This window comes from Salvelinus sp. IW2-2015, linkage group LG2 (assembly GCF_002910315.2).
Source record: "Salvelinus sp. IW2-2015 linkage group LG2, ASM291031v2, whole genome shotgun sequence".
NCBI classification, from domain to species: domain Eukaryota; kingdom Metazoa; phylum Chordata; class Actinopteri; order Salmoniformes; family Salmonidae; genus Salvelinus; species Salvelinus sp. IW2-2015.
In genome coordinates, this window is record NC_036839.1 from 23,340,136 (window position 1) to 23,364,303 (window position 24,168).

Here is a 24,168-nt window from a genome sequence, read left to right on the forward strand (position 1 = left end):
AGTGTGGTAGAAGGTTGGAGGAACGGTGTGTGTCTGCCTGTGTGTGTGTGTGTGTGGTTGTGTGGTGTGTGTGTGTGTGTGTGTGTGTGTGTGTGTGTGTGTGTGTGTGTGTGTGTGTGTGTGTGTGTGTGTGTGTGTGTGTGTGTGTTGTGTGTGTGGTGTGTGTGTGTGTGTGCGTGCGTCCCAGCACTGAGCTGGGGCATTCTTAATTAAACTCAAGGCATGCGGTTCTAAAGGAATGTAAGTGGGCTGTGGTGTGGTAGAGAATTGGAGGATGGTGTGTGGGTGTGTGTGGTGGAGGATTGGAAGTTGAAACACATTTCCATCCTAATGACATCTAGGCTGCAAATTAGGACGCAGCCCTGGTCCTATCTGGTACCTGACCTCATAATCCACTGGCTGGCCCACTCAGATCCATGTTGACGCAATTAACAAACATCAATAAGGTTCATGTCTTTTCATGGCATCTGTGTTGTTAGTAGCAATATTAAGCTCAATCAATTGCATCATTGTCGGCAGCCAGCCCAGGCATTAGTCAGGCGGCCCCCTTGGCAACATCGGTGAATGCTGCATCCAGTCACTCTTTTGTGTGTTGTTATTTTTGTTTCCTAGGCAACGCGACTGGGGCCCGAGATTCGATGAGACCCGAGGAAAGGTCCTGTCAGAGCAAAGGGAAGACGGAGGTAAACGATGACTTTAAGGGTCCCCCCCCCCCCCCCCCACACACACACAGGATGCCACCTCTGAATAAGAGCTTTTACTTTATAAAGCTGGCAGTTGATTGGATGAGGAAGGGCCCTTCTCCTCTCCTTCCAACGGCTGATAAACACTGTGATCATTTTTGTTATTTCATTTTTTCTTTGAAAGAAATTGAATACCTTGTCATTTTTTCTCAAGATGGGAGAAACAAGAAGACATCACTTCTTTCTGAAACCTGTAGAACCTCGTCTGACCTCAAGTTCTAAAACAAAGTTACTTGATTTGGCCAAACAATATATTTAAGGAAAACTAAGAATTTTCATTACAATTTTTCTCCCCTCAATCGTTCAGACAATGCTTCCCTCAAATGTGTAAGACAGACACTGTTATGCTGGTGAATGAGGACCCAAAAGCGACTTAATAGAAACAGAGTCTTTATTCCAGTCTTTAACAAACAAAAGATATTCCTGGATATTATCCTAGGTAATCCAAACAGGAACTGAAATCCCTCTCGTCAGTAGAGAGGAACGACTGGAGACGCGACCACAGAGCTGCAGGTCGCTTCAGGAAGGCACAGGCCGTAGCCCTAATTGCAACAAACCTGCAAGTAAGCAATTAGTTGCACTGTGTACTCCATGTACTGCATATCATGTTTATATGACAAATAAACTAACTTGAATTCTTTCTAAGAATTTGATGTGATTAGACTAGGTTTAGATGTGTTACATTTCATCTCACAGGTGAAAGATAGACAGTCAATACAGTCATATCATTAAAGTGAGTGGTGAGTAATGCTGGCTCGTATTCATTAGTGCATACTGTTACAAACTGTAGCCAAATATTTTGCAATGAAAACAAGCAGCTTTTTTTAATCAGGTTTCTTATCAAGTACAGGTAGACCCACGCAGTTTCGGTCAATTTTTTTCCATTTGATTTCTAGTGAATAGAACCAAGGTACTGTACGTAATTCTCTAACCTAAAACATCTCTGTACTCTACCACCCCCTGTAGGTGGAGTGTCAGAACTACATCCGCGTCCTGCTGGTCAATAAGACTGAGGTCATCACCTGTGGAACCAACGCCTTCCAGCCCCTCTGTATCACCCGGGAGGTAAGGGGGAAGGGGGAGGGTTGGATGGAATGATATCTGTCAGGGTGGATGGGGTTCGAGGAAGAAGTAGAATGGAGTGAAAACCTACAGGGGGCTGGGTAGGGGTGATAGGGAAGGAATGATGAGAAGGTAAAGGAGGATGGTGGGAGGAAGGAAGAGTGGATGGAGGGAAGAGGGGATAGAGTGATAACTGGCAGGATGGGGGGTGAATGATGGAGGGAATAAGATAAAGACTTGAATGTAAACATCAAACAGCCATATGGTCTGAAGGAGACTTTAAAGGTGGGGGAAGACAGTAACAACACTATCATTTTCTCTATCTCTACTCTATCTCGCAATCTCTCTATCTCATTCTCTGTTGCCCTATTTATCTTTCTCCCCCTCTCTCTCTATCTTTTCTATCTCTATCTTTTCTATCTCTATATCTCTATCTCTATATCTCTATCTATATCTCTATCTTTTCTATCTCTATCTATATCGCTCTCTATATCTCTATCTTTTCTATCTCTATATCMCTATCTATATCTCTGTCTTTTCTATCTCTATCTATATCGCTCTCTATATCTCTATCTTTTCTATCTCTATATCTCTATCTTTTCTATCGCTATCTATATCGCTCTCTATATCTCTATCTATATCTCTATCTTTTCTATCTCTATATCTCTATATTTTCTATCGCTATATCTCTATCTTTTCTATCTCTATCTGTATTTCTCTTTCCCTCTTCTCCCAGGTTGGGAATATGAGTAGTGTGTTGGATCGCGTGAACGGCGTGGCAAGGTGCCCCTACGACCCTCGCCATAACTCCACGGCGGTGGTGACGGAGAGCGGCGAGCTATACGCCGCCACGGTCATCGACTTCTCTGGTCGCGACCCTGTCATCTACCGGAGCCTCGGGGGCATGCCACCCCTCAGGACGGCCCAGTACAACTCCAAGTGGCTCAATGGTAACACACACACATACACACARACAAACACACACCACATACACACTGCCCACCATATGTTAGCTCATTTATCATTGTGTAGTGTCAATTAAAGTGGATTGTTACATAGGGGCTAAGATCTTTGTCAGAGATCCAGCACTTCCAGATTGTTAATTGTCTTGATMCAGTCTATCAACCATGTTTCTCAGTGGAACTATGTCCTACCCTTTCCTAGTATCCTAGTACAAAGACCATGGTAATTTGACACCCCAAAAAGCGATTTGAGTAATCCACCACAGTGTTGTTGTATAGGGATCACAGAGGTAGGAAGGGTGTGGACAGTATGAGCTGGTATTGGCTGGCACCGTAGAAAAGCTAAGTTAGATAAACCTCCATCAGCRCCAAAAGTCATGGCTATGTGTCTATAATCTCCCTGTTGCTGACACCAAGTTTTTTTTTACTGAATGCACCTCCAAAATACATCCTGACTCATGCAGAAAAAAGACAAACCTTCCAGAGACAGTGCTTCTCATCTGCAGTAATTCAAACACAGCAGCCACACAATTCTTGGCTTCACAGAGTAGGAGGAGAAAGGGGGAGGAAGGAGAAGAAAAGGGGAAGAAAAGGGGAGAGAGGAAGGGTGAGTAGGTAGAGGTAGACGCCACACTGGTAGACCAGGAGAGAGGAGAGACACTCAGGAGTCAATGAATGGTGTAAGAAGGGGAAGAAAGGGAGCGAAAGGGAGGAGAGGAAAGGTGAGGCTTCATTAGTGGGCCAGGCAGAGGAGACGGGGGAGAAAGAGGAAAAGGGGGTCGGAGGCTGGAGAAGAGAAGTAAGACTCAGTAGGAGGAGACAGAAGGAGAAATGGGGTGAGAGGAAAGGTAGGAGGTAGTGGTATACAGGTATACAGGCCAGGCACAGGAGAGGTGATATACTCAGAGACTCAGAAGGCAGTGAGCAGTGTAATTATTCCTCGCGTCAGGGAGAGGGTGAAATTACAGCGTGCTGCATGCTTCATGCTACACAGGGCTCTCTTCTGACAGTGTGTGTGTCTGAGGTGTGTGTGTTGGGGAGGTGGGCTTTACCGAAGCCTCTCTAGCAAGAGAGTGYGGGAGCAAGCAAGGGAGGGAGGAGGGGAGAGGCGAAGAGAGTGCTCTGCTCATCAGCATAATCACAGCTAGTTGCAGACAGACAGGCAGATAGACACCACTCACTTTAGTTACACACCACCTTTTCTTTCCGTTCCCRCAGCCCACCTAAAAATACACACAGCCTCTTGGGGCAAAGCTCCATTTTCTTCCTCCAGAGTCTTGAGCTGGATCGAGCAGCCTCAGAGGAGACGGAGTGAGAATTAAAATCTCATTTCTAGTCATAAGCCTCCCCAGTTAGGGGGATTCACAAACAAACAGACAGAATAGAACAGAGGGGGTTCTGAATCTAATCAATCTGTTCTTTATTGGATTGGGACCTGCCAGGTGCTGACCAACTGTTTTATTATAAATGAGAATGAAGTGGGGAGCCTGGGGAGCATTGAGGATGTAGAAGTCCCTAAAGAACACAGGCAGGCAATAATCTCTCTCTCTCTCTCTCTNNNNCTTTATTGGCATGGGAAACATATGCTTACGTTGCCAAAGCAAATGGAACAGACAATTAACAAAATGTAATTAAACAAGGTAAAACATTAGTGAACATTGCACTCACAGAATATTTAAAAGAATATAGACATTTCAAATGTTACAACACTGTACATTGGCAATAATTATATTATTACCAATGTACAGTGTTGTAACAATGTGCAAGTAGTTGAAGTATGAAAGGGAAAATAAATATACAGATAAATATACGTTGTATTTACAATGTTGTGTCTGCTCCACTGTTTGCCCTTTTCTCATGGCAACGGGCCACAAATATTGCTGTTGTGATTGCTTTTTCCTAACAGATATGGGAGTTTATCAATGTTTGATTTGTTTTCAACTTCTTTGTGGGTCTGTGTGATCTGTGGAAAATATGTGTCTCTAATGTGGTCATCCATTTGGCAGGAGGTTAGGAAGTGTAGCTCAGTTTACACCTCATTTTGTGGAATAGCATTCTAGATTGCTCTGTTATTTTTGTTGATTCTTACCATTGGTTCAAATAGTTCTCTTTTTTGCTTTTTCATAATTTGGTTGGGTCTAAATGTGTTTCTGTCCTGTGGCTCTGTGGTGTCTGTTTTTGTTTGTGAACAGAGCCCCAGAACTAGCTGGCTGAGAGGACTCTTTTCTAGGTTAATCTGTGTAGGTGAGGGCTTTGTGGTGGAATGTGTGGGCATTGCTTCCTTTTAGGTGATTGTAGAATTTAGCAGGTATAGTCCTAATTCTGCTCTGTTTGCATTACACAAAGTATACTTTGGCAGAATTCTGCATGCAGAGTCTCAATTGTGTGTTTGTCCCATTTCATTAATTATTGGTTGATGAGTGGACCCCAGACCTCACAACCATACAGGGCAATGGGTTTGATAACTGATTTAAGTATTTTTAGCCAGATCCTAATTTGGGATGTTGAGTTTTATGTTCCTTTTGATGGCATAGAAGGCCCTTCTCTCCTTGTCTCGTTCAGAGCCTTGTGGAAGTTACCCGTGGTGTTGGTGTTTAGGCCGAGGTAGGTGTAATTCTGGGGTAACAGTGTCTAGATATAGTTTYTATTTGTTGTCTTCGCTATTGGACCTTTTTTGGAAAACCATTATTTTTGTCTTACTGAGATTCACTGTCAGGGCCCATGTCTGACAAAATCTGTGCAAAATATCAAAGTGCTGCTGTAGGCCCTTCTCATTTGAGTCCGTAGGGTGAGGCCGGGTGAGGTGRTGCAGACTGTTCTAGTGCCCTCGGCAATCCAGTGATATACAGTGCCTTTGTAAATTATTCAAACTCATTGACTATTCCCACATTTTGTTACGTTAAAGCCTTATTCTACAATGGATTAAATAAAAAATGTCCTCAGCAATCTACACACACAATCTACACCCCATAATGACAAAGCGAAAACAGGTTTTTAGATATTCACACCCTTTGCTATGAGACTCAAAATTTGAGCTCAGGTGCATCCTGTTTCCATTTATCACTCTTGAGATGACAGTGCATGTCAGAGCAAAAACCAAGCCATGAGGTCGAAGGAATTGTCCATAGAGTTCTGAGACAGGATTGTGTCGAGGCACAGATCTGGGGAAGGGTACCAAAAAATGTCTGCAGCYTTGAAGTCCCCAAGAACATAGTGGCCTCCATCATTCTTAAATGGAAGAAGTTTGGAACCACCAAGACTCTTCCTAGAGCTGGCCAAACTGTCCAAACTGAGCAATCGGGGAGAAGGGCCTTGGTCAGGGCCTTGGTCGGACCAAGAACCTGATGGTCTCTCTGACAGAGCTCTAGAGTTCCTCTGTGGAGATGGGAGAACCTTCCAGAAGGATAACCATCTCTGCAGCACTCCAATAATCAGGCCTTTATGGTAGGGTGGCCAGATGGAAGCCACTCCTCAGTAAAATGCACACACCTAAAGACTCTCAGACCATGAGAAACAAGATTCTCTGGTCTGATGAAACCAAGATTGAACTCTTTGGCCTGAATGCCAAGCGTTACGTCTGGAGGAAACCTGGCACCATCCCTACGGTGAAGCATGGTGGTGGCAGCATCATGCTGTGGGGATGTTTTTCATCGGCAGGGACTGGGAGACTAGTCAAGATTGAGGCAAAGGTGAACGGAGAAAAGTACAMATAGATCCTTGATGAAAAACTGCTCCAGTGCGAAGGTTCAACTTCCAACAGGACAACGTCCTTAAGCACACAGCCAAGACAACGCAGGAGTGGCTTCGGCTTCGGCTTTGGCTGGGCCACTCAATGTCCTTGAGTGGCCCAGCCAAAGCCCGGACTTGATCCCGATCGAACATCTCTAAAGAGACCTGAAAATGGCTGTGCTGCAACACTCCCCATCCAACCTGACAGAGCTTGAGAGGATCTGCAGAGAAGAATGGGAGAAACTCCCCAAATACAGGTGTGCCAAGCTTGTAGCGCCATACCGAAGAAGACTCAAGGCTGTAATTGCTGCCAAAGGTGCTTCAACAAAGTATTGAGTAAAGGGTCTGAATACTTATGTCTAAAAAACTGTTTTTGCTTTGTCATTATGGGGTAWTGTGTATAGATTGATGAAGGGAAAAACAATTTAATCTATTTTAGAATAAGGCTGTAACGTAACAAAATGTGGAAAATGTCAAGTGGTCTGAATACTTTCCGAAGGCACTGTATTTGTTGAAGATGGTGGGGCTCAAGCTGCATCCCTGTCTCACCACACAGCCCTGAAGAAAGAAATATGTGTGTTAATTGCCTATTTTATCTTCACACTTGTTGTCTACATTGATTTTATAATGTCGTATGCTCTCCCCCAACACCGCTTTCCATCAATTTGTATAGCAGACCCTCATCSAAAATTGAGTCACAAGCTTTTTTGAAATCAACAAAGCATGAGAATATTTCTATTTTGTTTTGTTTGTTTGTCAATAAGGGTATGCAGGGTGTATATGTGGTCTGTCGTACGTTATTTTGGTAAGAAGCCAATTTGACATTTGCTCAGGACATTGTTTTCACTGAGGAAAGATTCTGCTGTTGATGATACTGCAGAGGATTTTTCCCAAAATTATTCCACGGTAATTATCTGGGTCAAATTTATCTTCACTTTTGTGGATTGGGGTGATCCGGCCTTGGTTCCACATTTTAGGGAYGATGCCAGAGCTGAGGGTAATGTTTAAGAATAGCCCATTTGAATTTGTGGTCTGTATATTTTATCCTTTCGTTTAGTATACCATCAACACCATAGTCCTTTTTGGGTCGGAGGGTTCTCTGTCTCTCTGCATCCTGGGAGTGTTGGTGCATGTTGGGAATTGTATGAGTGAGTGTGAGTGGTGTCTGTAGTTAGATCGCCTCTGTTTTCTTTTTTGTTTCTTTTCTTGATGGTTTTCCTTTTTCTATGCATGATTGAMTTTTTTTTGTTTTAGTGGTAGAATTAGGTATATTGTATTTRTTGTTGGAATTGCCATTGTTTTGGTGGGGATGGCGACACACATGGGGATGCCATCCCTGTCACTTCGGCATGGCTTCAGGTGTGTTACTGAAGCTACTGTCACTGTGGAGGAGTTTCTGGTCACCGTAGGAGAGAAGGTAGGCTATGAAAATGTTGCTTATGTTGGATGAATAAAGCAATAGTGTTTTTTGTTAAAGAAGAGCGTCTTGTCGATCGGATGGTTGTGCATGCCATACTTRTTAAAGGTATGTTTATTTAAGTTACGCCGCTTTTTCTCCATCTACAAAGGTTACGATTTTGAATGTACCGCCATTTATTCCCAATGAGCTATTGGAGATAAGAGATGTTTTACACATTTGTAAACTCTCTGATGTGAATGTGGGTTTACTTTCTTTGGATCAGGAGAAAGCTTTTGACCATCTGGACCGCCAGTACTTGTTCAAAACAGTGAAAGCCTTTGGGTTTGGGGATGTTTTTTTTGTCTTGGATGAGTCTAAAGTATGCTGGGGCCTCATGTATGGTGAAGGTGGTGGTGGTTTGAGCTGACCCTTTCCCGTCCATAGGAGTATTAGGCAGGCATGCCCAATTTCAGGACAGTTATTTTGTCTGGCAATTGAACCAGTGCTTTGTTTTTTAAAAGTGAGGCTTACTGGTTTCTCTGTGCCAGGGGTTATGAAGYGTCCCACAATAGCACTGTCTGCGTATGCAGATAACGTGTCAGTTTTTATTACAGGGGTTGAGGATGTTATGGTTCTCTCGAATGCTCTAAATGTGTATGAGGGGGCCTCCTCAGCTAGAGTTAATTGGGAATAGAGTGTGTTGCTGTGGGCAGGTCAGCTTCAGATAGGAACCACTCCATGGTTACCAGGGGGGCTTCAGTGTGGCAGAGATGGGATGAAGACTGGGATTTATTCTAGAATCTGATGTCTTTCAAAAAAATTATTGGGCGGGTGTAGTGGAGAAAGTGTGTGCCAGATTGTCTAGGTGGAAATGGGTTCTACCCCAGCTGTCTTATAGGGGAAGGTGCTGGTAGCCAATAACCTAACCGCCTCTACCCTGTGGCACAGACTAATGAGTTTACAGACACCAGGGAGCCTGATAGAAGAGCTTCAGAGGACCCTTGTCAATTTCTTCTGGTCTGGACAACATTGGATTAAAGCTGCAGCCCTGTACCTGCCACTGCACGAGGGTGGGTAATGCCTGGTGGACATTTCTTCTAGGGTCATGGCTTTCCGGCTTCAAGCAGCCCAGAGACTGTTGTACAGTGACMGTTCTAGCTGGGTTGATACAAATCAAATCAAATTTTATTTATCATATACACGTTTAGCAGATGTTATTGCGGGTGTAGCGAAATACTTGTGTTTCTAGCTCCAACAATACACATAATACACACAACCTAAAAGTAAAAGAATGGAATTGAGGAATATATAAATTCCTACAGCCTACACATTGATGAGGAGATCGGGATGTTTGGGCTTAGACAAGCACCTTTTCCTCTTAATAAGGATCTGACACTTTTTAATATTTTTTTTGCCTAAAATGACATACCCAAATCCAACTCTAGCACAGGACCTGAAGCAATGATATGCATATGCTTGATACCATTTGGAAAAAAAACACTGAAAAAAATCTCAAATGAATGTAGGAGAATATAACACATTAGATCTGGTAAAAGATAATACAATGAAAAAAACATGCGRTTTTTTTCATCATCTTTGAAATGCAAGAGAAAGGCCATAATGTTATATTGCAGGTTAGGTGCATTTTAGATTTTGGCCACTAGATGGCAGCAGTGTGTGTGCAAAGTTTCAGATTGATCCAGTGAAGCATTGCAATACTGGACAATATTTTGTCTCTGCCCAAATGTGCCGAATTGGTCAATTGATACATTTTGATACAAGTACATAACTASAGAGAACATACAAAAATTATATGGTAATACAAAATTTAAGTTTACACACTCCCAGGAATGTCATACATGATGGATTATTAGCTTATACACTAACTTTCACACATCTAGATTGCCAGGCAGGGTGGGTGTGGAGCCAGAGAGAGAGCAGGGGTTCAAACTGTAGATCCCACTTCCTATATTTGAATATAAAAATTGATTTTATCAAACAAAACTATGCTACATTTGATCTCTGGGACCCTCAGGATTACAAATCAGAGCAAGATTACTGAATGGAAGTAAATTATTTACCTTCAGAGGTGAATGTATCAAACAAGTTGCTGTAAAAGTTTTTTGTTGTTGTGCACTCTCCTCAAACTATAGCACGGTATTTTTTCACTCTAATAGCTACTGTAAATTGGAAAATGCAGTTAGAGAATTTAAGCTTTCTGCCCATATAAGACATGTCTATGTCCTGGAAAGTTTGCTGTTACTTACATCGTCATGCTAATCACATTAGCGCACGTTAGCTCAACCGTCCTAGTATAGGGACACTGATCCCGTAGAGGTTAAAGCTAGAGGGGGTGATTTGTCTGGCCTGACTCCATTCTATGAGTCTGTTATGCAGGCTTGGAGAGTTTTCGACATGTCCCGTAAGGCCGGCACACCACTAGGGATGTGGCTTTCTTTTTTTATAACAATGTCATCCAGTCCCGTGCTAAGAGTTCAGCCAGCCTACGTTCATGTCTGTTAGGTGTGGGGTGTACCAAGCTGAGTCATCTGATGCTGAGCAGGAGCAGATTGTTGGAGGACCTGGAAGAAAGAGCGGAGATCCGATCATCTTGCCTACTGTGAAAGGTCGTAGCTGAGGTCTGCGATTCCTTGCCAGTACTTCATCGGCAGTTTGTGACTGATACTTCCAACTCTGATCGATGGACAGAGGGTCTGGATTATGTGTTCCCTGCGCTGAATGTAAGTGCTGCGGTGGGGGCATTCGAGAAGGACATGGGTATGCTGTTRTCCTTTGACACCCCGGAGCTGGGGGTGTTCAATGCGGTGGGAAAGAAGGCCACATACATAATATGTGTAAAAGTGTTCCCTGCTTCTTCCCTGGAAGGGGTAAAATTGACGAGGTGGGCGGATGTGTTGGTCAAGGTGCCTCCCCAAAAGGCTGTTGGCGGTCTTTATATAAACTGCCTATTGATAAGAGGACAGCTGACCTCCAATGGAGGATAATACATGGAGCTATAGCCACCAACATGCATCTGGTACACCTGGATCCAACTGTTGGGGAGGGGTATCCATTCTGTGCTGAGTCTGAAACTCTGGCACATCTGTGTCCCAGGTTGGTCGGGATGATTTGACCTGATCACTACTTGGTTCTCAGCTCTGGGAGAGGTTTTCTCTTCCCAACTGTTTATATTTGGGCCAAAGTACAGGTTTAGTCTAAGGGGTGTAGTGTTCTTAATTAACCTTTCTGGCGCAGGCGTTCCGCTAGCGACCCACCTCGACAACATCCGGTGAAATTGCAGAGCGCCAAATTCAAATTACAAAATATCAATAAACATCATAAAAAATACAAGTGTGTTATACATCGGCTAAATATTACCTTCTTGTTAATCCACCCACTTTGTCAGATTTCAAAAAGGCTTATGGCGAAAGCATACCATGAGATTATCTTACAAAAGCAACATACATTTACAACCAAGTAAAGGAATTACAAAAGTCAGAAATAGCGATTAAAATGAATCACTTACCTTTGAAGATTTTCATATGGTTGCAGTCACAAGAATCCCGCTACACAATAAATGTTACTTTTGTTCGATAAAGTCCCTCTTTATATCCCAAAAACTCAGTTTTGTGGCACGTTTTGTTCAGTAATCCACTGGCTCAAAGCGGTCAAAACATGCAAACGAATACATCCTAATAGTACCGTAAAGTTCGTCGAAACATGTCAAACGATGTTTATAATTAATCCTCAGGTTGTCAATTGTCTAAATAATCAATAATATTTCAACCGGACAATGCGTATTCAATAGAAAGGAAAAACAACGAAAGGCGCGCACTCGGTCAGCGCACAAACCAGCTCTGCATTCTTCCTCAGTCCACAGACAGAAAGGTCTCATTCTTCTTAATTTTTCAGAAAACAAGCCTGAAACAATGTCTAAAGACTGTTGACATCTAGTTGAAGCCATAGGAACTGCAATCAGGGTCCTAACCCATTAGATACTCTATAGGCATTCAATTGATAATACCCACATAAAAAAATCCCACTTCCTGGATGGATTTTCCTCAGGTTTTCGCCTGCCATATCAGTTCTGTCATACTCACAGACATTATTTTAACAGTTTTGGAAACTTTAGAGTGGTTTCTATCCAAATCMACCAATTATATGCATATCCTATCTTCTGGGCCTGAGTAACAGGCAGTTTACTTTGGGCATGCTTCTCATCCAGACGTCAAAATACTGCCCCCAAGCCATAAGAAGTWTTAACTTTGTGTCAGGGGCAGCTAAATTAGCATTCTGGAAAATGAAAGAGCAGTATTCGGGGACAGGGGTCTGTGGACGTGGTGGGCATGCTGGAGGAGATGTTGGCAGCAAGACAGAGGGATAAATTTGCCTATTACAAACTGGTTAATGACATTGGGCTGTTATGAGCATATGTGGTATTCAGTAGTTGTTGTGTTAAGTTACAGTYGAGGAAGATTTGGTGTTGTGTTTGMTTTTAATTGATGTTTAACCATTGATGTTTGAGGGTTTATTGTGTTGTGGGTTCCCAGACCTAAAGTTCTTTTTAAACTCCCTCTCTCTCTCTTGCTCTCTCTCCTCCTCCTCTTCCCCATGGTCAGTCACYTGGCTGTGTGTGAGTTACAGCCCTCAATCAGACTGTGTGGAGATTGAACAATCTGTTTGTTGGATTGACGCCTACACACATTGCGCAGCCTAAACATGCATATTATACTGTATCGACTGTGTATAGAGTATTAGCTCATTCAAATGCCACCTCTGACAGCAACCGGCGTGCGTCGTGGCGTGTGTGTGTGTGCGTGTGTGTGTGTGTGTGTGTGTGTGTGTGTGTGTGTGTGTGTGTGTGTGTGTGTGTGTGTGTGTGTGTGTGTGTGTGTGTGTGTGTGTGTGTGTGTGTGTGTGTGTTGTGTGTGTGTGTGTGTGTGTGCTGACAGCCGTGGGGAAGCAGTCGTGCGTGTAATATACGGCTTGATGCCTTTTTTCTGGCTTCTCTCTCTCTGTGGTAATTATCTAGGACCCAGCAGGAGGTCTGGTGAAACAGTACCACACGCGCACACACACACAAACACACCTTCATTTACATGGCTGTAAGCATCGGTTAGCTGACTGAACTGGAGAACTCAGTCCTCCATTAAACAGTATCATGAAGAGCCAGGTTAGGGAGGTAATGGTAGATTTGTCATGATAGTTTATCAGAAATGGATTACATAATTTMACATGGATTACATTACATGTGATTATTTACGGCAACGCTGTGGGTTGTAACATGGCTCCCCATGCTAGCATGTTAACATTAAGCTTACCCTAGAGACAATGATTAAACAGTGCGATAAAGGGTATGGAGAAAGCAAACTATAGGATAAGAATAATGGGACAGTGGATGAAGCTACAGCTGACAAGAAAATGTTGGTTAACACTTTATTTTGATAGTCCATCTATAGATGCTCCACTAACTATCAATCGACTATCATTAACATGTCATGCATGTCTTTGGACTTGCAGCAGGGAAGCATCTGTAGATATCACCAAACATTGTGCTATTTGGTAAACTAGTCCGTCTCTGCCACCATTTCACCCATTCCTATTTGCTGCCGCCAGCTACTACCCGCAGTTGTTTTTTTATGAGTGTTCTGAGATGGAATTATGCGTTCTGTTATTGCTTCTGATGCTGTTTCCATTCCTGCTGACCGCCTGCGTTCTCCTATAATCTCATTCTCTTAAAAGGTAGTGCTGGCCCCCGGGGCACTTATCATCATGGCTGTTTGCAGGTTAATATCTACGCTCTKTGCTCTGCATCCAAGCTGTCCTTTGTGTATGAGTGTGAGTGTGAGAGTGTGTGTGTGTTTGATATCACTGAGAATGAATGTCACCTTAGGGAAAGCAGCATTGACTGCACATACTGTGTTGTTCTCACAGCCTCACTGCTTCTCTACTCAAGAGCAATGCTCCTCTACATTATAACTCTACAGGGAGGAAGGCATGCTACTGGTTATCGCATCTGGGTTCAAATAGTATTTAACATCTTTCAAATACTGTCATTGAGTGTTTGTTTGAGCCTGAATATAATGCCAGATGGGCAGAGTTTGCACTTTTGGAATTATACCATTGGTTCCATTTTGTCCAGGCATGCTCAATAAAGCATATTTTAAATGTTGTTTGAACCCTGCTATGTCTGKTGTTAATGTGTTCAGTGTTGGGACTGAGGCTAACCCGTGTCTGTAACAATAACAACTCACAATAGGGAGACTGTTTGAGTGGCCGTACCATGTAGTGTTTCTGAGCACCAAGTAGAATGGATGATGAAGTCACAGTCTATATTGATTTTATTCCACTCATCAAGTGCATTAGTCTCATGTCTTTACCACATCAAGATTGGTCATGTGTTCTGGCAATTTACAAATGGAGGAATGAATGCAGTGTACATTTTATAGGATGACTGTGACTAATGAATGTATCTCACAGGATGACTTTATTATCAACATGACTGGACACATTCATTCGTCAGGATGACATTAAGAATCATCCCCTATGGCTGCATGGACTCTAATGCTCTCTCTGACTTTGTCTCCTCTTCCCCTCGGCCCTTCTTCCTCTCCTTCCCTGTCCCCTCCCCTCCTCCCTTGTCCTCTCCTCCTCTTCTCTTCCTCAGAGCCCCATTTCATCTCAGCCTATGATGTGGGTCTCTTCACATTCTTCTTCCTGCGTGAGAACGCTGTGGAACACGACTGTGGGAAGACCGTCTACTCCCGGGTGGCCCGCGTCTGTAAGAACGACATCGGAGGGCGGTTCCTACTGGAAGACACCTGGACCACCTTCATGAAGGCCAGGCTGAACTGCTCGCGCTCCGGAGAGATCCCCTTCTACTATAACGAGCTGCAGAGCACCTTCTATCTGCCTGAACAAGACCTCATCTACGGGATATTCACCACCAATGTGTGAGTGATGAGTAATAGTCTTCTTATGCAAGACACACACACACACACACACACACTCAGGAAAACACACACACACACACACACTCATATACAGGTGCAGTACACACGCACGCACCCTCTCCCACCCCCACGCTAACTCCATTACTGCAGTTTCAGGCCTAATGATTATCATTATTCAGCATCCACTTCTTGAGAACACTTAAGCTGTGTTTGAATACTCATACTAACTGCACTAGCCATACAATTTATGACATAAATTGAGTATATAGTATGCGTATTGGTCATAGTATGGGTATAGTTAGTATGCAAAAGTTCCCGGATGTCATTCGCCAAAATACGAAGTATACAAACAGTAGACACTCTTTCCATGCTTTTAGTGCCCATAATGCAATTCTTCAGAAAATGGGTTGAGGGTTCACATTTTTTTCAGATTTTAAGAAAATGGCGTAAAATATGCAGCCAAAATCCAACGAGAAAGAATAAAAATACATAGCTTTAACTAATTATAATGTTAAGAATGTTAATGTTAAGAAATTTTTTAGCAAATAAGTTACCTTACACTGGCTGACAATTGTTGCATTATTTGTTGCAAATTGTTGCAAATTGTTGGCTGACAATTTGTTAGCTATGCTATCCTTACAAACAGTGGTGGAAAAAGTATCCAATTGTCATACTCAAGTAAAAGTGAAAGTCTTAAAGTATTTMGTTTTAAATATACTTAAGTATCAAAAGTAAATGTAATTGCTAAAATATACTTAAGTAACAAAATATTTTCAAATTCCTTATTTAAAGCAAACCAAGAGGCACCATTTTCTTGTTTTTTAAGTTTACGGAAAGCCAGGGGCACACTCCTAAAATCAAGACATCATTTACAAACGAAGCATGTGTTTAGTGAGTCCGCCAGATCAGAGGCTGTAGGGATGACCAGGGATGTCCTTTTGATAAGTGTGTGAATTAGACAATTTTCCTGTCCTGCTAACCATTCAAATTGTATCAAGTATTTTTACTTAAGTACTTTACACCTCTGCTTACAAACCAKATAYCATATCATTACAGCAGTAGGTAGCGGTATGTTAGCTAGCTAGKTAGCTAACGTTAGTTGGCTACTATTACATCAAACTTGCCAGTATATTAACTATATGCTATCTAACTAACTACCCAACGTTTATTGACTTGATTATCCCRGTCATTCTTAGCTAAGTGGTATAGTCGTTGTGCGTTCTCAATGGACATTTGGGTGCTTTCGTAAATTRGCTCTGGCTATCTACTCCGATTTCAGAGCACTCTCGTCTGAGTGTACGAGAGCGCAGAATAACTGATGAATTTGCGAACGCTCAACACCRGTTGAATATGGCCGGTGTCAGTAAACGTTGGCAAAAAAGGCGTAATAAAATTGTTGCSAGCAGCACAGTTACTGTCACCAACGCTCTGAATAACATGACAATTGCCTAACCAGCTCTGCTAGGGCGAGTAAAATAGTCAGAGTGAGGTGTTRTCTCATTTGTGTCTGGAAGTAGCTAGCAAGTTAGCCAGTTAGCTTGGGTGCTTGACTGCAGTTGTAAGGTCAGAACGCTCGAATCAACCCTACTGCCAGAGCGTCCAGTGTGCTCTGAACGCTCCCAGAGCGAAACYCTCTGAATTTACAAACGGGCAATCTGACAACACTCTGAATTTACGAACGCTCAGATTGAATTTAAGAACACACCTGAAGTTGTAAAATGTCTAGCTAGTAATTTGTTATGCTAACAAGCTAGCAAGAGGTTGAATAGCAACAGCATCAACTTCCAGTAGACAGGCGAAGCGCTAGTACGCTCAACTGAAAGGATACCGTTCGTTTACAGTATACTAAAATGAARTAATAGTATGTAGTATATTCTCATTAAGTATGTATTATGCAGTATGTTAGTATGTCATCGACGGGGCTGTAGTGGAGCAGATTGAGAGCTTCAAGTTCCTTGGCGTCCACATTACCAACAAACTTAKATGGTCCAAGCACACCAAGACAGTCGTGAAGGGGGCAAAACCTATTCCCCCTCAGCAGACTGAAAATATTTGGCATGGGTCCTCAGATCCTCAAAAGGTCCTACAGCTGCACCATCGAGAGCATCCTGATGGGTTGCATCACTGCCTGGTATGGCAARTGCTCGGCCTCTGACCGCAAGGCACTCCAGAGGGTAGTGTGTACGGTCCAGTACATCACTGGGGCCAAGCTTTCTGCCATCCAGGACCTCTATACCAAGCGGTGTCAGAGGAAGGCCCTAAAAATTGTCAAAGACTCCAGCCACCCTAGTCATGGCAAGCGGTACCGGAGCGCCAAGTCCAGGTCCAAGAGGCTTCTAAACATCTTCTACACCAAGACATAAGACTTCTAAACATCTAACCAAATGGCTACCCAGACTATTTGCARCCCCCCCCCCRCCTATTTTAAACTGCTGCTACTCTCTGTTATTATCTATGCATAGTCACTTTAATAACTCTACCTACATGTCCATATTACCTCAATTACCTTGACTAACCGGTGCCCACGCACATTGACTCTGTCCCCTGTATATAGCCTTGCTATTGTTATTTTACTGCTGCTCTTTAATTACTTTCTACTTTTATTTATTTTCTTTTTTTTGTATTTTTCTTAAAACTGCATTGTTGGTTAAGGGCTTGTATGGGAGCATTTCACTGTAAGGTCTACCTACACCTGTTGTATTCGGCGCATGTGACAAATCAAATTTGACTTGATTTGATTAGTATGAGTATTCGAACACAGCTTTAGCCTGATTTGAGCAAGTGAGGCAGAGTAAGGCAGAGAACCTTTTTCATTACACATTCTACCTGCACTAATGAGAATCAGGATGGTTAGAGGAAGGAATCTGTGGTTGTTTTTCCAAATGGTACCCTATTCCCTACATAGTTTACTACTTTTCCTTTTCCTATAGTGCACTACCCTATGGGCCCTGATCAAAGGTAGTGCACTACATAGGGAATAGGGTGCTATCCGCAACACATCCTGTGTGTTACTGTACTGTGTGAGCTGTGTCCTGACTCATAAGCCTGGGTTATACAGAACATTGTTTAAGGAATGCGGTATCATCCACTTCACTAGAGGGAGAAATGAGTGTGAGCAGAACAGAAGACTCYTCCACAATGTGGATGTTGCCCTTTTGTGGAAAAGAAAGAACATGAATGTGGTCCATAGGTGAAGAGGAAGTGAGAGAGTTTTGCCCTTTTCTGAAAGAAAGAAAATCTCACTGTGATGCTTTCACAGACTGAGGTTTTGGAGTGTGGAGTTGAGTGGGTGTGGTATAGTACAGTTGTTGGTATTCAGATCTGTTCCATGCTCTGCTCTGCTGTGCTCTGCTCTCTCTCAGGGGAGAGGAATCCTCCCCCTCGCCTTCTGCTGCTCTCACCTGTAAAGTTCTGACTCCCAGTAGGTGGCTGCTCTCCATCACTACCAGAGCTGAGGCTATCATTACTTCTCAGTACAGGACATATGTGCGTGGATATACATGTGCGCGTGTGTGTTTGTGTGTGTATGCCTCCCTCTTTCCCATTCCAATCTTTTGTCTCGGTCCCTCTCTCTCTCCCAATCCCCCTGTCCCTCCCTAAAACTATTCTGAATAGTGTGATATCATAATGCAATCACAGGAAGCACTGTCTCCATCTGTCTGTGTTAAATTGAACATGGTCAAACAACTCCCAGGAGTTTGAACTGTAAAACAGAACAGAGAGAGGGAGGGAGGGAGGGAGGGAGAGAATTAAGGAGGGAGTGAATGGGGAGATAGAGAGCGTTTGAGAGAGAGAGAGAGATATGCTGGTCTCCATCTGCATTTGCTGAACTTTTAGCAGCTGACTGGGTTTGCAATCATTATCTCGTCAGAGTAGTGAACTTAAGACCCCCAGAGCACGCTGAGGCCTTATAATTAACTCTAGAACTTATTGGCATCTTCCTCCCTCGTCCTTCCCTCTGTTACGGCCTCTGAGTGAGGCTGCACAGCATCTGTGTTTCTCACATTGAAATGGGACTGTCACTGGCTAATGTAGAAAATCCTGAGGTGATTTCATTGCAATGGCTTTCTCCATATTTGGTATGCGTTCTGAATGAGCAGCTGGATGCTGCTGCAGGTGTTATCGTAGAAGAAGCTGATTGGCTCACACAGTGATCTGATTTGACATGTCTCCTCAGTAACCTGGTAACCATGGTGTCCTGGCATGGTGTAATGTGTGCAGGGTGATCCATATTTTTGCCTGATTTTTTTCTAAACTTTTTCCTTCACCTCCAACATAATAACATCAAATTCACCTTGAAATGAGCTATATTGCCCCTGGAGCATGTTGGGTAAGAATCAAATATATTTACTATTACTATGATTATTCACTTTACTTTTACAAATTATTCTTTCAGCTAAAAATACTACTTCCAGGCACCTTTTTTAGCATGTGCACAAGACACTAATCTTTTGTACTGTATTGTAACATAGCTGCTGCTGTTTTATAGCTACCTGACTCAGTCTCCACTCGTGAAAGTGATTGTTTCAGACTATAGCATTGTAGCTCAGATACTGCATTGTTATGGAGTAAAAGTATATATGGATGGGCCTCCCYAGTGGCGCAGTGGTCTAAGGCACTGCATCGCAGTGCTACAGTAGCAGTGCCACTAGAGATCCTGGTTTGAGTCCAGGCTGTGTCGTAGCCGGCCGCAACCGAGAGACCCATGAGGCAGTGCACAATTGGCCCAGCGTCGTCCGTGTTAGGGGAGGGTTTGGCCGGCCGGGATGTCCTTGTCCCATCGCGCTCTAGCGACTCCTGTGGCAGGCCAGGCGCAGTGCACGCTGACACGGTTGCCAGGTGTACGGTGTTTCCTCTGACACATTGGTACGGCTGGCTTCCGGGTTAAGCGGGCATTGTGTCAAGAAGCAGTGCGGCTTGGCTAGGTCGTGTTTCGGAGGACGCATTACTCTTGACCTTCGCCTCTCTCTCTCGAGTCCGTACGGGAGTTGCAGCGATGGGACAAGACTGTAACTACCAATTGGATACCACGAAATTGGGGAGAAAAAGGTGTAAAACAATTTATTTAAAAAAAATATATATATATATGGATAATCTTAGCCTTACTTCATTTTCTGCTCGCTGCCTCCCTGCCTGTCGTACGGTACAGGGGATGCTGAGTGTGCTTTTTGTTTCTGCTGCGATGCAGGTATTCACTGAGGTTGGAAAAACATTTTTACCTTAACTGTGTCCCAAATTCCATAGGGCTCTGTTGAAAAGTAGTTCACTATATGGGGAATATGGTACCATGTGGAACACACTTGATGTATTTTTTCTGTTTTTTTTTCAATTGAGGTGAGGTGCACAGACTGCATTAGCTCCATATACCCTGCTGAGACTAGAGCCTGCCAATGATAGGCACAGCACATCTGTTACTGTGTGTGTGTGTGTGTGTGTGTGTGTGTGTGTGTGTGTGTGTGTGTGTGTGTGTGGTGTGTGTGTGTGTTGTGTGTGTGTGTGTGTGTGTTGTGTGTGTGTGTGTGTGTGTGTGTGTGTGTGTGTGTGTGTGTGTGTGTGTTGTGTGTGTGTGTGTGTGTGTGTGTGTGTGTGCGTGTGGTGCGTCTCGCGCGTCGTGTCTGGGACGCACTTGTGTGTATTGTGTGTGTGTTAGAAAGTATTTTGGAATCCAGGTGTCTTATGGCACAACATACAGTGTATATATATATATATAATTATATTAAATGGGATCCATATATTATATAAATGGGATCCATATATGTACAGTGCATTCGGAAAGTATTCCATTCAGACCCCTTGACTTTCAAAGGTTTTTCTTTATTTTTACTATTTTCTACATTGTAGAATAAWAGTGAAGACATAAAAACTATGAAATAACACATATGGAATCATGTAGRAACCAAAAAAGTGTTAAACAAATTAAAAAATATGTTATATTTCAGATTCTTTAAAGTAGCCATCCTTGGCATTCTCTAAACCAGCTTCATGAGGAATGCTTTTCCAACAGTCTTGACGGAGTTCCCACATATGCTGAGCACTTGCTGGCTGCTTTTCCTGTGGTCCAACTCGTCTCAAACCATCTCAATTGGGTTGAGGTCAGGTGATTATGGAGGCCAGGTCATCTGATGCAGAACTCCTTCACTTTTTTGTCCTGTTGAAAAAAAAATGGTAGTCCCACTAGGCGTGAACCAGATGGGATGGAGTATCACTACAGCATGCTGTGGTAGCCATGCTGGTTAAGTGTGCCTTGCTTCACGGTGGGAACCACACATGCGGAGATCATCCGTTCACCTACAGTACTCTGCGTCTCACAAAACTACGGCGGTTAGAACCAAAAATCTCWAATTTGGACTCATCAGACCAAAATACAGATTTKRACCAGTCTAATGTCCATTGCCCGTGATTCTTGGCACAAGCAAGTCTCTTCTTCTTATTAGTGTCCTTTAGTAGTGGTTTCTTTGCAGCAATTCGACCATGAAGGCCTGACACACGCAGTCTCCTCTGAACAGTTGATGTTGAGATGTGTCTGTTACTTGAACTCTGTGAAGCATTTATTTGGGCTGCATTCTGAGGTGCAGTTAACTCTAATGAACTTGTCCTCTGCAGCAGAGGTAACTCTGGGTCTTCCTTTCCTGTGGCGGTCCTCARGCGACCCAGTTTCATCATAGCGCTTGATGGTTTTTGTGACTGCACTCGAAGAAAAGCTCAAAGTTCTTCAAATTTTACGCATTGACTGACCTTCATTTCCCAAAGTAATGATGGACTGTTGTTTATCTTTGCTAATTTGAGRTGTTCTTGCCATAATACAGTATGGACTTGGTCTTTTACCAAATATGTCTATCTTCTATATACCACCCCTACTGTACCTTGTCACAACACAACTGATTGGTTCAAATGCATGAAGAAGGAYAGAAATTTCACAAATGTTTTGGTTACATGTTTCCATGTGTTATTTCATAGTTTTGATGTCTTCACTGTTATTCTACAAAATAGAAAATAGGAAAAATAAAGTATAAAACCTTGAATGAGTAGGTGTGTTCGGAATTTTGACTGGTACTGTATATATGGGCCATCTGGTGTGATGAGTATCATCCATGCTAGTCTGCTCTCTTTGATTCATCATCATAGAAGCCTTCACCACTGAGCTCCACTGAGCATGTGCAGAAGCATGCCATGGCTGTGTCCCAAATGACACCCTAATACCTATATAGTYTGACACGTTTCACTAGACCCWATGGGCCCTGGTCAAAAGTAGTCCACTGTATAGGGAATAGGATGCCGTTTGGGATGAAGCAGTGTCACTTAGCTGCACTGAGCATGTGCAGAAAAATGACGAAGTCCAGTGGATGTTGTTGAAGTCACCAGCTCTGGTTGGGCTCTTCTGCCTTTTTCTCCCATAACACTTTGCAGCCATAGGGGAACTGTACAATGACACAATAAAAACTGCTGTGTCATTCTGTCCGACTGGTTGGCTGGTGTGGTCAGGGACATCAACCTTTTACTCCCATAACACTGGCCATAGGGGAAGACCAGCCAGCCAGCCAGCCAGCCAGCCAGCCAGCCAGCCACAGAGGAACAGTACCATGGCACCACAGAAAGGGTTGTGTCATCTGTACCGACTGGCCGGCTGGCTTATGTAAGAACATGAAGGGCACTGTGGGTTATATCTCCTCTGTATCCCTAGGCTACATCCCAAATGGCACTCTATTCCCTTTTTAGTTCACTACTTTTGACCAAGGCCTAAGTCTAAAGCTCTGCTCTGCTCTCTACTTGGCTGCCGATTGCCTTTTTTTGTGAGAGGAGCAGAAGAGGGAKTGGGCTCATGCTCCCTAAGCACTGCTTTCTGCCACTCTTTTTTTCACTGTTCTCATCCCTCTCTTTCTCCCTCTCTTTCCCCTCCACATTAAGACATAAAGACACAGTGAGTTGAGTGTGATTAAGAGGTTATGTTTAATACCATAGGGACTGACTCATTGAGGGGAGGTTTTAAAATAGCCTAAATCTTTATTAACGGTTTAGACGTTAACAGTAACAATGGCTTCATTTGTAACTGTAACCACAGCCGTGGTCACAACATAACACTTGGCTGCAGACTGCAGTCCCTGGGACACCACAGAGGCAGGGAGAGGGTGTATTTAGCTCTGTGGCTGTGGCTGCAGCCTGGTTAGTGGTTGTTGCAGCTAATTGTCTGTGGTTTTGTAAGTTGGGATAGGTTGCTGGCTGCTCACCGCAGGAAGCACACTCACTCACTGATGGAGTTGCACACTCTGCAGAAACATTGAGAAGAGAGTGGCAAACACAGCTACACACACACACACACACACACACACCACACACACACCACACACACACACACACACACACACACACACACACACACACCACACACACACACACACACCACACACACACACACACAGCACACAACCACACCACACACACACACAACCACACCACACATTCAATAGCTGCTGTTCATGTGCTGCAGGTATTTTCCCATTTCCTTGTGAAGCGCGTTGGCCACACCAGGGTTCGTCTGACAGTGTTAATGCATTTCTAACAGAGCTCAGTCGGATTCTCACGATGGTTGCTACAAACCACTAAAAGTGTAGGACAATACACGTATATAAGGCATGTATGACATACGGTGTTCATACTGTTCTCTGTAAGAACATAACAGATATGAAATGTATAAAAGAAGAACGTAACAATGTCCAACCAATACAGTGATTCCATAGGGCCTATTGTAATCGTACTCCTCACCATCCCCGTGCTACAGTATACCAGCCATTTATGGTTGTGCTGGCATTCCATACAAAGGAAAGTATAGAGTTTATTGTACAGTAAAGTCTGTTCAGTGCAGTGAGTGTGTATGTGTGCGAGGGGGAGAAGTGTATGCTGTTTGTGTGTGTGTGTTCTAATTCACTTAGCAGTCTCATGCACGATTGTGAAGCACCAGACACAGCTTCCAGCAGAAATCAGACACGGGCTGTGTCTTAATGCACCTGTAAAAGATGGACTGTTAGACAGTGTGGTGTACATATGGATCAATTTGAGCTCTCAGTTAGAGAGACGTATGGGCAACACTGTAACCTCTTTGTTCACTGGGTTTTTAACACCGTCTCTCTCTCTCTCTGTCCCTCTTCTCCCCCTCTATTATTCTCTCTTTCCATCTCTCTCTTTCTCCTCTCCTCGCCCTCTCTTTCTCTGTCCTACAGGAACAGTATAGCAGCATCTGCAGTGTGTGCGTTTAACTCAGCTCCCATCACCCAGGCCTTCACGGTCCTTCCGTTCCCTAGGAGACCCTACCGCTCTACCTGGCT

The 24,168-nt window shown here is 43.4% G+C and overlaps 1 protein-coding gene across 1 annotated transcript in view; it reads left to right on the forward strand.

Moving 5' to 3' along the window:
* LOC111972939 (semaphorin-5B-like) overlaps positions 1-24,168 on the forward strand; it is a 207,170-nt gene that overhangs the window by 140,080 nt on the left and 42,922 nt on the right. Inside the window, 5 exon segments of the mRNA XM_070447995.1 lie at positions 644-683; positions 1,710-1,808; positions 2,542-2,755; positions 14,563-14,848; positions 24,064-24,168. Of these exon segments, the coding sequence (XP_070304096.1) occupies positions 644-683; positions 1,710-1,808; positions 2,542-2,755; positions 14,563-14,848; positions 24,064-24,168 (744 nt within the window).